Source organism: Orcinus orca, chromosome 2 (assembly GCF_937001465.1).
Source record: "Orcinus orca chromosome 2, mOrcOrc1.1, whole genome shotgun sequence".
NCBI lineage: Eukaryota > Metazoa > Chordata > Mammalia > Artiodactyla > Delphinidae > Orcinus > Orcinus orca.
This window is the reverse complement of record NC_064560.1, coordinates 81,865,763-81,882,859: the sequence shown is the minus strand read 5'-3', so window position 1 is coordinate 81,882,859 and position 17,097 is coordinate 81,865,763. Positions and strand designations below refer to the sequence as shown.

The following is a 17,097-nucleotide window of genomic DNA, read 5'->3' as shown; positions in this document are numbered from 1 at the left end:
TCCTGTGCTTTTCTTCCAAACTCCCCATGACCCTTATAGCATCAAGCCCATGCTCTTCAGGTAGCCCCTCGCTTCTCTCTCCTGCCTCTGCCTTGTTCACCTTCCTGTACCCACATAGCCCTGGCCACTTCCTCTGCCTAGACCTTCAGAGGTCTCACTGCTTTCAGGTAGCCGCTCAGGGGTCAGCTCCCAGTAGAGGCCTTCCCCTGGCCCCTTTCCCATTACTCTTTCTTCACTGCAGTCATCACTGCGTGATGTTTGTATTTATCCCCACCCCCAAAATATAAGCTCCGTGAGAGTGGAAACTTCATTCCGTTATGTCAACCAATATGAGGCAAACTGGCACTTAGCACTGGTCATTGGAGCTCGAGAAAATTAAAAAACAAGCAAACAAAACCATCTGTCTCTCATACCAGCTCAATTTTAATTTTAAAGTGACAAATATACAGGTGGAACAAATTTTAAGCAACACCCTCCAAATTCTCTACATGACAAGGAGCTGAATGTAATTTTGCCTCATCATCAACTAGACAGTTTTCTAGCAATAATTTATTAGGAAGTCGCAGCACAGAAACAACACCCTGGAGTTGTGGTCCATTCGTCAATTGATTTTCATATAGGCTTAGTTGGAAGAATAGGTTTTATGTCTTTCCTGACTGATGGTCAAAGTGGGACAGGTGGGCTCTTTCTATACCTATTTTGAGCAAATTATGCCCACCCACTAGCCAGCTGGAGCCTGGTCCATCCGCTGGACCTACCTGCCATGGGTCTCATCTACCCTTTGGCCCTCCTGGGGAGGTCCCTGGTCTGAGTCAAACTCTCAGATACTGTATAACCAATAAGGGTGGATCTGAAAAGTGGCCTCTGCTTTAACCCAGCAGCTTAGAAGGCAGGAGTTTTTCTTCATGACTGTTGTGGGAAGGAAAGGAGCAGTAATGGCTAAAGGTTGAGGTAACCCTAAATTTAAATTGTAGTCTGCCTGCCAGGAGTTAATGAATAATATCCCTCCCAACAAGTTATCATTTACAGTGGTAGTCCATACAGACTGCGGTCCAGAGTAGAACTTCAGTTCTCACTAAAACATTATCCCTTGAGCAGGAAGCCCTTTGTGATATGGCTGTGCAAGGAGAGGAACCATCCTTTGGAAGGGAGTTCAACCTGGGAGAATGAGGTGGTGCCTTTCCAGACCCTCAAGTCATCCAGGATCACTGGTCAGACAGGGAAGCTGGCTGTGCCACAGGGCTGAACCACCAGCATCTCCCGTGGATTCCGTTGCACTGAGGCTGCTGCAGACATGGATGGTTTCGTTATCTTTACAAGTAAGCACTTTGGTGGGAGAGCACTGCAAATGCTGTCAACAGAAAATAAAACAACAAAAAACAAGGTGCGGGGGGCGCAGGCAAACAGTTTTATCAGCGTTTCATTTAAAACACTGGTTTGTCCTCACCGCAAGGCCTGGAAGGTTCAGGAAGCTTCCAAGAGAGATGATCAGACACACACCCCGTTCCAAGCATTCAAGGGCACAGGACAGTGGGAACCAAGTTGGCCCTGAAGCCCACTCAGCGTGAACCAGGCACTGCAGCCAAGCCCAACCCACAGATGTGCTTTTATTCTTGAGGAGAAGCATCTAGAATCTAGATTCAGAAATGTCACATGAGCAGCCCTGAGATCATGCCCTCAGTAACTTTGCCATTATGCGGGAGGTGGGGAGGGGAAGAAACCGCAGAGCTAGACTTGGGCCAGGTCGCCCACTTCATGCCTGGAGGTTTGTAGGGGGCTGAGTGCTGTCGTCTGGGCTGTGCTTTATTGGTGGAACTGAACTATGGCAGAGCCACTAGAAGCACAAAGTGTCAGTGCAGTCACTGGCATCTCAAAAATATCCTGAAAATGTAAATAAACAGATTCCATATGCAGACTAGAGTGATTTACACTTAAAACATTTAAATATAAATTAAGCTATAACTTAAGTTACAACCAAAAGAAAAAAAAAGAAAAACCAAAAAGACACTCAGCAGTTGAGAATGCTGAGCACATACACAGGACACCCCAAACACGAGGCCATTAAAGCGATGCCATTTTCATTGTGCCAACTTTATACATTCATCACGTGCTAGTCCGGCCGGGCCACGCTGCACCAGGCCACATCATGCCGTCTGGCACTGCACTCCGGCCCGGGGCCCGTCATCATCCTCCTCGTAGGCCTCCCTGTGCTGGCGCCAGTTCTGCTCATTGGGATTAAACTCCTTCAGCTCCACCTGATCCATGTCATCTGTAATCCTGACTTCCTGTCGAGGAGGGAGCAGAGCTTCCAGCTGGAGAAGGTTCTCTTGAGACAGCCAGTGTTTTTCAGGAAAAATAACCTGTAAAGGGTGAGGTGGGAAAGAGCAGTTGTTTCTTCCCTTCCCAATTAAGGCATTTAATTATATGTCCCATGAGAATAAAACACATGCACTTACTAAAAACTGTATGATCAGAGCCCCTTTCTCCAGGGGTGCTTTGTAGATTGGCATTCCTTCATTACGCACACATTTCAGGTCCCCGTGCTTTACCACCTCACCTGCCGCAGAGAAGGTTTACTTATGAAACAGGAAGATGGAGGGCAGCCTGGAGAGGTCAGTCCCCGTGTTGGGAGAGCCTGGCGCAGACACCATCACCCCCACAGCAGCAGGCAAAGGCAGGGGTCACAGGGCATCTGACTAAAAAGCTGGTCCCGACCAGAAGGATGCCTGTCAGAGGAACCGGCTGGGTGAGGGGGATGAGAGGGAGGGGGGCGGGAGTGGAACCCTCTCTGACCCACGCACGGGGCTCCTGCAGTGTACCCAAGGAGGAGCGGGCTGAAGCCTCCATCATAAGGTTGGTTTAAAACAGTGAACTGGGAGTCAACACTCAGTCCGGGTAAACAGGGGCGATACCTGTCAGCCTGCCTCTTGCGTCAGGCTGTCACTACAACCTTCCCATGAGTGGGAGGAGAGTGTGCTCCTCACAGACTCAAGCAGAGCTTGGAGCAGGAATGGGCCTCAGAGTCCAGCCAGACCCCACCTGGCAGGAGAGCCAGCCTTCTGGGTGGGGGGCTCACAAGGTGGCTCCGGCCACAGGCAGTCTCCAGGAGCTGGTGGGCTGGATCTTAATTCTACACTTTTTCAAAAGGCATCGTGGGAGTTTAGTCCCCCCAGAGCTCTTGGTTCGCCCCCAAATCTAAAAATATCATTTCCTTCCAAACATGAAAAGAAAAGGGATAAAAGGGTCTCTTTAAAAAGTATGTTCTTCAGCTCAGTAATGAAAATGGACAAAGAAACAAATGTTCAGAAAAAATGGTTGGGGGGAGCCCAAACACTCATTTATTCAGCATCCCACTCCCCTGGATGAACTCTCTCAAGAGGAAATCTTTTGTTTTTTTGCGGTAGGCGGGGCTCTCACTGTTGTGGTCTCTCCAGTTGCGAAGCACGGGCTCCGGACGCGCAGGCTCCGCGGCATGTGGGATCTTCCCAGACCGGGGCACGAACCCGTGTCCCCTGCATCAGCAGGCGTACTCTCAACCACTGTACCACCAGGGAAGCCCCAAGAGGAAATCTTTTAAAGTATCTCACGGGAGTTTTTAAAATAAAGGGTGTGGAGGACTCTCTCCTTGGAGGTCATTCAGTGCAGGGCTGTGACTCACTTGTGGCCCTCAGAGCTGCTGATTGCAGGAGGAGCCCATTAGCTAAATGGCCCCAGGCTGCTGGGCTTGTTATGGTCTTTGCTTTGTTTTTAATAGCTTTTCTGTCTCTTTGCTCCTGTCAGGTGTCACACTTCTTGTTGCTCTCAGCACAACTCCTCAGGCTTCTGCTTCTAACTCACCGCGGGGCAGGGAAACTGTGGGACCAAGCATGGGCAACTACGTGTAAGAGAAGGAAAGAGATGATGAGCCAGCTCTTCCGTGAGGTACAAATCTGCCTTCAGGGGGATCACACCCTGGTGAAGCTCTTAAGGCACTTTTTTCTTTAATCTCCTGATTCTCAGCCATGCTCAAGACAGCCTAAAGGCCTCTGGCGAGGAAGGCACTTCAGTAGCAGAAGAGAGAAGAGGAAATGAAGGAAAGAGAAATAAGCCAAAACAAGAAAAGAGGTGAAAGAAAAGGACTCAAAACAAGATAAATGAGCAAAAAGAAAAAGCACAAGAGAAATCTCCAGCAGAAGGTTTTCTGGACACCCTGCCCTTCCTTATAACTAAGCAAGGAAATGGGTTTCTCGGGGTTTACGACTTCCTTCCCTCTGGGGCTCACTTCCTCTTTCGTCCTTGGCTCCCAGTTTCCCTGCGGCTGGGATCAGCTGGGAGGCAGCAAGGAACACTGGGTTCCAATCCCATGGCAGAGGCCCCTGCTCCAGGGAGCTTGGCCAAGGACTAGCTTTCGCAAAGAAGTTACACAGCACCCCAAAGATGCTGCCCAGCTCATGCTCCCCGAAGGACTGGAATCAGGTCTGAGACAATGTTGGGGGTCTTGGACATGATACCAGGGGTCTTGGGCACATACCCTCTCACAGCCTGTGGCCTAGGGCTTTGTGTGAACTATGATCCCCAAACTTTCCTACAGAAGTGAGGGGAGGAATTGGGTACCTTGGGAGGCTTACAGAATGGAATCTAAAGGAAGGTGCTGTGTTTTAAATTTTCATGCATACTTTCATTATACTGCAGTGCTTTTCCACAATCCTTAAGTGTATCTATACACAAGCACAGAAATGAAAAATCAAACAGGGTAGAATTTTAACAATAGGCAAATCATACATGCGTGGTCTTCATACTGTTTTTATTTTTACAACTTTTTGTTAGTCTGAAATTGTTTCCAAATAAAAAGTAAAAAACAAAAGCAAAAAAACCCAAAACAAACCTCTGATCAAGACTTGGATATATAATTCCATTTCACTTATACCCAGAAAAGAGGAAACAGAAAAAGCCAAAGAGGAAAGTGGCAGAGAAAGAGAACAGGCCAGAAAGGGGAAGAGAGAAACGGACACAGAGGCAGGAAAGCCCTGGATGGAGGCTGGGGAGGCAAGGTGGCTCACTCTACTGGACTTAGGGTCTTAATTACACTGCCCTCAGACAGGCTTATTGGCTGGTTACCTCCCATCCCAGCTCTGAGCCTATCCCTCTAGCCTAAGCCTCAGATACCCACAGGAGAAGTCACTCCCTAACCCTGTGGCCAGCGAGGGGACCAGAGCGGCACTGCTCACGGCCAGTGATGGGGTCACGGATGTCTGGGTGGCTCAGCCGCCACCGCACCTGTCCAGGCATTCTTTGACATGGACAACTGACCTGAAGTGCTATTCGGAGGCAGCTTCAAGTTGAGGGCCCCAGCCTGGCCTCTCTCCCTTCTCCAATTTGCCTGGCCTCCTCACAGCCCCTTCCAGGCATGGACTCAACTGCAGTGAACACTAGCCCTCCTGGGAGCTGGGAGCCTGGCATCTACACACATGCTGGCAGGCTGAGCTCTCAGGCCTTTGAGAACCCTTTGGGTCCAGAGGCAGCTCCCTCAAGCTCCTGTGCCTGTGTGCAGATGGGCGGTTCTCTAGAAGCCGCCAAGGATAAGCTGGCAGGCGATGTCTTTTTTTTTCAGGAAAATTCTATTTTAAAATGTCTCTCACATGTAATCGACAACACAGAGGCTAGAGAAACATGGATGAATCAGCACAGATCACCATTTGATAGAAAAACACCACCTATTATCAGGTGTGTATTATTATACAAAAGTTAATTTTTAGGGCTTCCGTGGTGGTGCAGTGGTTGAGAGTCCGCCTGCCGATGCAGGGGACACGGGTTCGTGCCCCGGTCTGGGAGGATCCCACATGCCGTGGAGCGGCTGGGCCCATGAGCCATGGCCATTGAGCCTGCGCGTCCGGAGCCTGTGCTCTGCAGCGGGAGAGGCCACGACAGTGAGAGGCCCGCGTACCGCAAAAAAAAAAAAAGAAGTTAATTTTTAAAAAAATTTAAGTTAAATTGGAAGGTTCCAGGTAGAAGTTTAGATCCCCAAGATTCCTGTTTTGAGGCTCTTTCCCCAAAACTGAATTTTTTTCGTGGAGACTATAAAAGAAATTCATAAAATTCTCAAAAGTCCCTAGTGATGACTTTAAATTTAGAGAAAATCAAGTCACACTAACTTGTGCAACAGAAGTCAACCTTGAATGTGAAACAAGGCTAAGCTGCCAGCATCATTATGCCAAACGTACAGAAGAACTACAACGAAACACATTTGAAACATTACCTGATTTGGATGTAATAATAAGGACTCGATCATCCAGTGTTTCTATCATCTTCTTGAAGCCACAAAGGGCTTCAGAAAGCTGAATTTTCATTTTCATGATCAAGTCATGGCCTCGTCTCTGAAAGACACTATGATCCTTCTGATCAAGCACAATTATGACATCACCAGGCTCCAGCTCAGGCTCCTGATCGCCTTCTCCATGAAACAGTATCTTTTGCCCATCTTTCATACCTATGAAACATCATCCCTTTCTGATTAGCCACTTCTCTTTAAAACCATACTTCCGACAAAGCTTTTGAAGAAGGCTCACAGAGAGCCCTCTGGGGGTTCTTTATTCATCAAACCTCCCAACCTCGTGCAGGCCTGGGGCTGGGATTACCACTGACCAAGAGGCCTCACTCTCCTCGGCATAACGAGGTGCCTCAGCCAAGTGTGCAGCAGGGAGGGTGGGAAACGAGGCCGCCACGTCGCAAGTTCCCCGCGCACTCCCCGCCCTCCTGGCCATGCGATGCCTCAGCTGACAGTGCCCTGTGAGCAGAAGGTCACCGCCTGCTTCTTGACGCACAAGCAGCACTGGGCTCTGGGGGCCTTCTACTAAGTCTCTGTGCACACAGGCACAGTGTTCAGTCCCTCCACGTGTGTGCTGGTTTGGGTGTTGATTTGTGTACTTTGGTCTCTCACCTAAATACATTTGCTGGATTAGGAAGCCACAGAATGATCAGGGGGAACAACTAAGAGGGAAAAAGACCCTAAAATGATGGCCCCAGGCAAAATGAACAGCAGGAGGAAGGTGCTAGATTTGGGAGAATCTGCTGCAACTGAGGGGAAATGTGTGGAGAAAAGGGACATACAGCTATGAAGACTTAGATAAGCTTTTACGGCCAATGAGCGACAAAAGCCATTAGGAATAACACTCCCAGTGACTCTAAAGTAATAGTTTGAGAAGGGCAAGAGAGGGCAATTAACCAAAATCAAGGTTAAGTGACTTCCAGGGCATTGGAAAACCTTACAAAGAAGTTTTGTAAGCAAGAAAACTTTGGCAGGTGACATGGATGGAAATAAAGCCAGGGAGGGTCAATGGAAGATGCCCTGGGAATTGGAAGAACTGACGGCACACTCTAACGGCATTTAAATACCACTTGTGCTGTGTCTCGTTTCCACGATACCTAACCCTTGTGCCCCACAATCAGCACCTCAGATGCACGTCCACCAGCGTGGGGCGCTACTGCTGCACAGACTCACCTTTCTCCACATGCACCTCGATAATCTTCTTCTCTCGGATGACCTTGGCACCACTGCAGCTTTCACAGCGGTCCTTGGGGTTGATGCGCTCGCCCTGGCCCTTGCACTCGATGCACACGGTCTGGATCTGCTGCACCATGCCCGGCCCGATCTGCTGGATGTGAATCTGCATCCCTCGCCCCTTGCACACTGGGCACTTCTCCACAGATCCCTTCTTCCCACCAACGCCTGTGGGGAGACAGGAACAAGGCTGTGCTCTTCCCTTAGAAGCGTCTCTGCTGGGTGCCACCAGAGAAGGATCATGAGCCATGAAATTGGACACTGGGGTTTGAATTCTGACTATTTACAATCATGAAAAGCCACGTGGAAGAGCCTGGATGATTCTAGCCAAGCAGACAATATCCAGATGTTAACATGTAAGCGCAAACATTTGTGCGTTTGGCTATACCAAGATAAATTCATTGCTTTAACTTCACCAAATGTGAATGCCTACGTGTGACCAGTGGAGACTGGAGAAAACAGCCCTGTCCACGAGGGCGGCTACCCAGCCCAGCCACTTCTCTGCGGGACAATGTGTGACCAAGTCACCAGATCTGACTTTTCTTGAAAAATCAGATTTTTAAAAATTACGTTAATTACATTTACATTTAAATCAAGGACAGCAAACTATGGCCAGCTGACTGGTTTTGTAAATAAAGCTTTATTGGAAGGACAGGTATGTCATCTGCTTGTTTACAGTCTATGGCTCCTTTTTTTTTTTTTTTTTGCGGTACGCGGGCCTCTTACTGTTGTGGCCTCTCCCGTTGCGGAGCGCAGGCTCAGCGGCCATGGCTCACGGGCCCAGCCGCTCCGTGGCATGTGGGATCTTCCCAGACCGGGGCACGAACCCATGTCCCCTGCATCGGCAGGCGGACTCTCAACCACTGCACCACCAGGGAAGCCCAATCGCTCCTTTTGCGATAAGAGTTGAATAGTTATGACAGGGACTGCATGGCTCACGAAGCCCAGAAATACCTATCATCTGGCCCTTTACAGCAAAAGTCTGCCGACCCCTAGGTTGGGTCAACCATTCTTGATTTTTATATTTTTAAAATAATTGTCAACATATTAAATAAATGTGCAGTCCAAATAAAAAATGTACAGGGCCAAATGAAATGGATTTGCCCCTCAGGCTACCTGTTTGCAATCTCTGACCTTCACATTTAAAAAGATAAATTATTTTTCTCTGAATTGTAAAACAGTAAGAATTGTTTCCAGATCTAAGGGACCAGAACTATGAGACTCATTCAGAAATTCTTACCTTCACATTTCTCACAAATTACATTTTTCTGGAGAGCCAATTTCTTTGTGACTCCATTATATAAATCTTCAAGAGTTACAGACAACTGATGTACAACATTCTTGCCTTACCGAGGGAAAAAAAAGACCAATTAGTAATACTGTATTAAATATACCACTGTATTAAATACTACCCATATGACCTTTAGTGGTATGAAGTCTCAAACTGTGCCTGTGTCATTCATTCCCTTCCCTGTGGGAAGCAATGCTTGCTTCTGTCACACCTGGCCCATCCTCTGGCCCTTTGCCAGTATGAGAACTAATACCCTTTCTAGCTATGAGCTAATTATTCAGTCATTTATAGATGTCAAAGACTTTCATCTTTATTTGCTAAAACAAATCTGAGAATGAGAGATCAATGAGGAAACCCAAGGCAATGTTAACCAATGAGATTGGTTAACTAGGTTCTCCCCATGAAAGGAGCCCTCTCCTTATAGATGCTGCACGAAGTCAGTCTCTGGACCTTTAACTGAAACTCTTCCTTGAACATAACGTCCTTTAATTTTTGAGCCCTTCTGTGTCTCGTGGCCAAGTGGGAACGCTTTCATCTGTGGAAATCTTGTCTGTGCATCCAGGACAGTGGGACTTTCATCTTCAGGGTGGGAGTCTGTCTGCTCTGGCACCATACCAGCCTGCCAGGACCCACAGCATCAGGTCCCTCTCTGCTGCCCATAGGGCTCTCGAAGTCACCGAGATGATGTCCTTGTTTATTGGCTGTCAACTTTGAGAGATGACTTAATTAAGGGCGTGAAGTTGTTCATCTCAAGACAGTGAGAGAGCTAGGCAAGAGGATACCCAAGGTTTTAATCACATCCACACTGTCAATTATATGAGCAGGCAACATACCCAGAAAACAGGGTAAGGATTTTTCCCTAATAAACCCTTTGTGATTTTCAGCACACTGTATTCACAGAATTGACAGCCAAGCTTTTCAAAGCTCAAAGTCAATTATAATGTGAGAACAAGTACAGCCTTATTTTTCCAAGGGCCTCTTGTTTACCTCAAACCACCCTTCTTAAACCTCAATGCAGAGCTTATCTTGATTTCACCCAGGATTTTAATAAGCTTGGTTATCTATCTGGTTTTGAGGTCCAAAGCAGAGTATCAACCGTAAGCAGGACAGGGGAAGGGGGCTATTAGAGACCACTGGTAACAGAGGTGACAGTCCAGAGCCTGGCAGGAGGTAAGAGGTATAGAAAAATTAGGAAGAACAAACCCAGAACTCAAAAACGGGGGCCTGGGGCCATTTCACCAATAGCTAAGTCTCTCAATTCACCTCTGGGGATGAAGCTGCTAGTCCTAATGCATTCTGAAGAGACAGGCAAAGTAGTTTCTTTTACAAAGATGTTCAAACATCAAGGGGTAAATTTTTGTTACCTAGAAAATCTCCTGAGCAGGCTGAGAAAATGAGGCCACACTGCACATGGCAGAGCACCAGCCGGAAATAGAGCCCGCGGGCCCTGGCCCAAGTCAGGAGGCCTGGGAGGAAGCGTGCAGGAGGGGAGAAGAGCACTCTCGGCAGAGGTATCACTAATAACCACAGGAGGTGCCATTTATGTCCCTTAGGAACATAAATGGAACCTGACCCCAACAAAAGAGAAAAAGAGGGCAAGATGAACTTGAACTTCCTCCTTTCTCCTCACCGCCATTTGCTCCTTTTTTGTGTGGTGGTGGGGGTGGGGGTGGGGCGGGGCACACCATTTGCAGGATCTTAGTTCCCTGACCAGGGACTGAACACAGGCCCCAGCAGTGAAAGCACCGAGTCCTAACCCCTGGATCACCAGGGAATTCCCCATTTGCTCCTTTATATGTGGTGTTGGGAAGGTGTCAGGCAATTAATTGCTAAATGCACTAAGAGATTCCAGGTAGACTAAACAAGCGATGAACTAAAGCTAATGATCCCCAAACATGACAACTACACCCTTTTAAGGCATGATCTGTCCTGATTCCAGCAACACGTACAATTTGGAAACTATAAAACTTGCTTAACGTCTTTCAAAGCAGTTACCTCTTCTCTCTCTAGCCATCCGTCCTCCGCCACCAAAGAACATGTCAAAGATGTCCATGGGGGAAGAGAAGCTGGGGCTGCCTGAGCCTCCTTCCTTAATTGCCTGCTCGCCGCCCTGGTCATAAATGTCCCTTTTCTTTGGATCTGAAAGCACTTCATATGCCTGGGATATGAGCTTAAACTTCAAAAGAAAAAAAGAGAGATTAAAAAGAGAAGGTTTGAGTTGTTCATGAAGCAAACCCACCATATAAATGCAATGACAGAGGGATTCTACACCCAACCCCCAAACTAGCAGGTCTATATGTTATCTGAAACCTGACTTTTCCATTTAATCCCTTTGTAGAGTGGGATACATAGGGCAAACATTACTAAGGGATGAGAGGCAGGGCCACTGCAGAGAATAAGGATACAGAGCAGTAAGGAGGAGTTTCTCCCTCCTCAGGCTGCACCAGACAGGAAGAAGTAGAATGGAGCTAAGATACAGTGAGACCAGGCCAGGGCTTAACCTACAACTGGATAAAGCCCATGGGGGCTGCTTTCCAGCTCAGGAGGGCTGCTTTCCTAGGTTACTAGCATAAAATGCAACTACAGACATCCTGTGAGCATCCATCCGCATGCAGGCTGCAGACACTGTGAGCAAATCTGTCCTGATCTCCCCCCCAAAGTCCTGCCCCTCCCATAGTCTCCCCCATAGCTCACTTATTGGCAATTCCAAAACCTCATTTCCTCTCCCTCACATCTTATCTGTCAACAAATCCTTCTGGTGCTACCTTCAAATGTCCATCTCCAGTACCCTAAGACACAACACCCCATGTGTCACATGCCTGCCAAAAATGTATCCTGGAATCCAACTGTACGAAAAGAATCAGAAAACCCAAACTGAGGTACATTCTGCAAAACTAAAAGACAGGAAAACTAAATGCAGTGTGTGACCCTGGATTGGATCCTGGACTGGATCTTGCACTGGGGAAAAAATTGCTACAAAGGACACTGGAACAACTGGAAAAATGGGAATTTTTTTCTCAATGTTCAACTTCTTAAATTTGATAAATGTACTGTGGTTATGTACAAGGATGTTGTTTTCCCAAGGATAAACATTTAGGGCTGAAAGGTTATGATGTATGCAACTTACCCTCAAAAGCTTTAGCAAATAATAATAATATAGGGAAAGCAAATGTGACAACCTATTTATAATCAGTGAAGGTACGTGAAAGAAAGGCAGGTGTTCATTGTACCACTCTCACCTTTTCTGCAGATATATGGAAGTTTTTAACATAAAATCAAAACACCACATAAAATATCCAAAATCCATCCCTTCTCACCACTACCACCACCACGCCCGCCCTGGCGGAGGACACCCTCCTTGGCCTGGATAGCCACAGTGACCTCCTCACTGGACTCCCATCTTCCGCCTTCACCTCAGCTTTCAGTCTGTTCTCTGCACAGCAGCCAGAACTTGCCAGCCAATCACGTCAGCCCTCTGCCCCAAGCCCTCCAAGGGGCCCGGCTCACTTGGAGTAAAAGCCAGTTCTTATTCTGGTCTACAAGCCCAAACTGACACCTTTGACTCCAGCTCCCCGCAATTCTGCTCGTGCGCCATTGGCCTCCTTGCTGTTCCCCAATACCAGAGCACTTACTGCTGTGATGGTGTCCCCACTGCAGTGTCAGCTCCATGAGGACAGGTGGTTAGGTCAGCTTTGTCCACTGCCATATCCCCAAACCTAGAACACTGTCTGGCCTGTAGAAGGTACCTGGTAAATACTTGTTATATGAATGGCTCAATTCTGGGAATTGAGAAATGAATAAGTGAGATAGGGTCTTCGCCCTCCAGGGGAATGGTTTAGGAAGAAAAAAAAAAATACAGAACATACAGGAAAAATAAAGTACTTTGAATATACAAATATGGAAACTGACAGACACTAGGTTTTCTCTTGTACTACAGATCCCCGATAGAGATCTAATAAGTAACTAATAAATAATAAATGATAGCTAATAAATAATAGCTAACAACTGGGTAATTTAAAAAACTGTCTTAGAGACATCAGAATCATACTGAGTAGGTCTTTTGGTGCGTTGATTCTCCCACCATTTCTGTAAAGAAGTAGGTATCGTTCACCACCACTCCTTTCCACAGAAGGAAAATAAGGTGTAGGGATTAGGTGGCCAGTAAGGAAGATCAGAAAACAACCAGGCCAGGCTGCCCCCAGGGAGTCTCTGGGCCTGTCTGTACTAGGTAAACATGCTTCAAGAGAATGTCCATTAGAAACACTCTGGATAATTGAAAGACTTTTGCACTTAACAGAACGGATGATTACTCTAAAAAGGAAAAGTAATGCCCCGTCTCTTGGGGCATTCAACCAGAGGCCAGACCTCACAAAGGGGCAGGACTCCCACTACCCTGGGGGTGGGGGTGGGGTCTCAGCACTCCAGAGTCTAATTCAGTCCCTGCCTGACCCTCACCCATCTCACAGCTGGAGACTAGTACTCTGACCTCTCACCTTTCAGACTAATAATGTGCCACAGTTCCTTTAATAAGATCGTTATGCAGCTGGAAAATGGCTTTGGAGACTATGTAGCTACTGGGGAAAGTATTTACTATAAAATATTCAGTGGTGAGGGAAAAAAAAAAAAACCCTGTGTGCCAGGATGACCATGTACAATCACCCTGGAGAAAGCCTGGAAAGAAACACAGGGACAGCAGTTAGAGTGATGTGTACTTGGTGGGTTTTCCTCAATATTCTGAAATTTTCTGCACTGTTATGCTCTCTTTTATGATTTTTTAACTTAAAAATCTATTATTCAAACTAAAAGTTACAGTAGGGCTTCCCTGGTGGCGCAGTGGTTGAGAGTCCGCCTGCCGATGCAGGGAACACGGGTTCGTGCCCTGATCCGGGAAGATACCACATGCTGCGCAGCGCTGGGCCCGTGAGCCATGGCCGCTGAGCCTGCGCGTCCGCAGCCTGTGCTCCGCAACTGGAGAGGCCACAGCAGTGAGAGGCCCGCGTACCGCAAAAAAAAAAAAAAAAAAAAAAAAAAAAAGTTACAGTAAAATTGGCCAAAAGACCAAACTCATCTCAAAAGCTGGCTGGGGTTAATAACCAAGAACATGCCCCCTATCACGACCCCTGAAAGGGACTCGCTTACTGACCCACTGCCCGTGTGTCTTTCAGAAAACCAGCTGCAGAAAAGTAGAGACTCCATACAGAACACCTGACAACAAACACCGGCTGCCCAATGCTTAGCAACACAGGACAACAGGCCACAAAACAAAGACCAACACCCTAATAGCCTTCTCAGTTGCCCTGGAGCAAGGGGGAATGGACTGGCTCAGTCTGTTTTTGAAGAGACATTAATAAAGTGACAAACTTGGGGGAAAAAAATTAAAAGGTTCCACCTATGAACAGATAAAGTGGACAAGAACTACACACAAACTTGCACAAAAAAGAAAAGGCCTACACAGTGTGCCCAGCCCACAGCAGGACCAAAAAGGAGGTATCTGGTGAGTGAATGAATGAATGAGTCCTCTCTAGGGAACTTTACAGCAGTTTCTATAAATTGTGTCCCCAGTCTCCTCAAACCCTTTCGTTTCTAGGGAATACAGGTAGCAAACAAGGAATCATAATTAAATGAGGATGAGGACTAGACCAGTGGGTCAGCCTATGGTCAGAGGTCGGAAGAAGTTTTAGCTGAGAACTAAATTAAAGGGTTTTATCCCCTTCATGGAAGGTGGGAAGGGAAAAGTATTCCTGGAACATCACAGAACCCCCCACCTCTAAGCTGAAAGGGACCCGCCAGACACTTCAGGAGCCTCACTTAAGTGACACTAATTCAGTATCTGGCTATAAATAAATATTAGTTTAAAACAAATCAACCACCTCTGCCCAGGCAGGTATATGCAGGGCAACACCTACAGAAATGTAGTACAGGTTAAGTCCAATTTAAAAAAAAGCTTCAGAACACCAAGAGCAGACTCACTCCAATGGCACACAGCCATGACTTACTCTTGGAGAGTGCCTGAACTCACTCTTGGAGAGATCTGACCTGAACCAGGGTCAGAAGGCTTTCCCATGTGCCGCCTCTGAAACGTGAAATTAGAAGCCTGGGTGCGCTCTCCTTTAAGGCTACTCACAGAAACAGCCTACAGTGAATTTAGGGAGCACATCTATGAATCACCAACACCACGTAGAAAGCCAGTGACTTTAAAAGCTACAGTAAGCCACCTAAATATAGATGAGAAAGAACACGAGTAACAGACAAATGGTCTTCCAGGAAAGCATTTTAAACTTGTGACAGCGACACTCGGCACCTGTGGCTAAATATAAATATCCTATCACTGTTGCCACCCAGCCAACCTTCTTTAGGCAGGTTTCTCCAGCTTGGAAAAGCTAACACAGACAGGTATTTTGATACTACAGCCGTTTCCACGAGTCTAATGCTAGACAGGTAATCTACGGCTTCAAAAGTGGCCCAGGTGTCACTGCTATCAGCTACCACAAAAGCCCCACCTCCCAAAAGCCATCTAGGATATCCCAAGTTTTATAAGAAAATGGCAAGAAGTCAAAGGAGGAGTGGGAAGGCCAACAAGCTTTCCCAAGGATCAATGCCTGATCTTTCTAATCACCTATTCTGGTGGGTAATGAGCTTCCTTGGGCATAAAAAACAGGTTGACTCTTTCTCTGTGAACTGGATGAAAAAGTTTAATTTAGGCCTCTATGATGCAGAGCATTTTTCAGCCTATTATTATTGGTACTTAGGATCCACTGCGGGTCATTTGTCACGGGAAACCTGTAATGTTCATATAAAATGATGTGTCAGGTTAAAGATCTCCATGTCCCTGTTTAATAAAGAAAAGGTGATTGTTCAATGTCTGACAACCTTGATCAGGCAGGAGACAGGCACACAGAACAAATCCAGTCGGCCATTCTCAAGAAGGACACCGGGTTTGTCCAAGGTACTAACTCAGATTAAAGAAACTCACCTCTAGGGCTTATGCATCAACAGGGAATATGAGCACAAAAATAATTCAACCCCGGTCGTCCCCAGCAAGTACACAACTTCTTCTGGTCGCGTGTGCCTCAGTTTCCCGGCTTGCTGGCTGCCTTTCCGACAGGAATGCCCGCAAACCCTAGGAGAACTGGGCCCCCACGTTTCAGTCCCGGCCCTCCCCGGCGTTCGGAGGGGCCCTTGTGGAGCGAAGGGAGGAATGAATGGGCTGCGCGGGGGCTCACGAGGGGTCCCGGCGCCTCGGGCCCTGGCACCAGCCCAGATGCCCAGCCCGGCGAGGCTGGGGCTCGACGAAGCGCCCTCCAACTGACCGCGCCGCGCCCCCTCCGCCTCGGACCACCCCCAGCCCCGGCCCCGCGGCGTGGTGCGCGGCACCTGGCGACCGCCTCTCCAACAAACGCGGCTCGGATTCCCCGCAGCCTTCAATAATTCACAGCCCCCGAGCTCCGGGCTGAATAATTGACGGCGGGCCCCGCGCGAGCCCGGCCCGCACCTTCTCGCCCTCATCCGGGTTCTTGTCCGGGTGGTACTTGAGCGCCAGCTTCCGATAGGCCTTCTTGATCTCCTCCGGGGAGGCGCTGGGCTTCACCCCCAGGATGTCATAGTACTGGGTCTCCTTCACCATCTTTTCTCTGCGGGGCGGGGCGGGCAGGACGGTCAGCGCGCCCCGGACGCCCCAGCCGGGCCCCTGGCCCGCGCCCCCGCCGCCCGCCCGCGGGTCACGGTCACGGTCACGGCTGCTGCTGCCGCCGCCGCCGCCGCCCGGGGCTCCCTCCCGCCTGCGCCGGGATACCCTCCTCTCTCAGCTCCGCCGCACTCGAGCCGCCGGCTCCTCCGCGGCGGGTTTTATTCGGCGCCGGCGGAAGGTTCCGCAAGGAGACAGTGACGCCACAAAGGCCCAGAACCTTCGCGGAGGTTCCGGCGGCGCCTGGAGCTGACTGGCTGGGGCGCTGCGGTGGGTTAGCGGCCCGGACCCCCGACGCCCCGGCCTGGCGCGACCTCCCGGCTCACCCGGTCGCCTGTGCCTCCGGCCTGCAGTCTGAGTACCCGGAGCTCCAGTTCTGACTGCCGCCCCGGGCCATGTTGGGGGTCTTGGAAGACGGCTTCGGAGTGGAGGGCGCCTTCCGACGGCCGCCCCGCCACCCCGGGGCCGTCCCTTTTCCCTTGCGTGGGTCCGTGGGTCCGGCTGGCTCGAAGATCAGGTGGCCTGAAGGGCAGCGTCGGCGGGAACCCTGCCCCGAGGGGTTGGACTGGGAGGGCTGCGCCCTGC

At 48.8% G+C, this 17,097-nt stretch overlaps 1 protein-coding gene across 6 annotated transcripts; it reads right to left on the bottom strand.

Moving 5' to 3' along the window:
* Window positions 1-405: 405 nt before the first annotated feature.
* Window positions 406-17,065, bottom strand: DNAJA4 (DnaJ heat shock protein family (Hsp40) member A4). Of its 6 annotated transcripts, XM_004285267.3 has the most exons (8): window positions 16,839-17,065; window positions 16,321-16,459; window positions 10,824-11,004; window positions 8,778-8,882; window positions 7,478-7,705; window positions 6,236-6,466; window positions 2,457-2,557; window positions 406-2,360 (listed from the first exon to the last, which is right to left on the bottom strand). In XM_004285267.3, the coding sequence occupies exons 1-8, from the start codon at window positions 16,907-16,909 to the stop codon at window positions 2,145-2,147; spliced, it is 1,272 nt and encodes a 423-aa protein (XP_004285315.1). In that variant the 5' UTR covers window positions 16,910-17,065; the 3' UTR covers window positions 406-2,144. The 6 variants fall into 6 exon arrangements, 4 of the variants coding, with proteins under 4 accessions (XP_004285315.1, XP_049562571.1, XP_033271584.1 ...); XM_049706614.1 differs by lacking the exon at window positions 2,457-2,557; XM_033415693.2 differs by lacking the exons at window positions 16,321-16,459; window positions 16,839-17,065 and adding an exon at window positions 15,802-16,311.
* Between the last annotated feature and the right edge of the window lie 32 nt (window positions 17,066-17,097).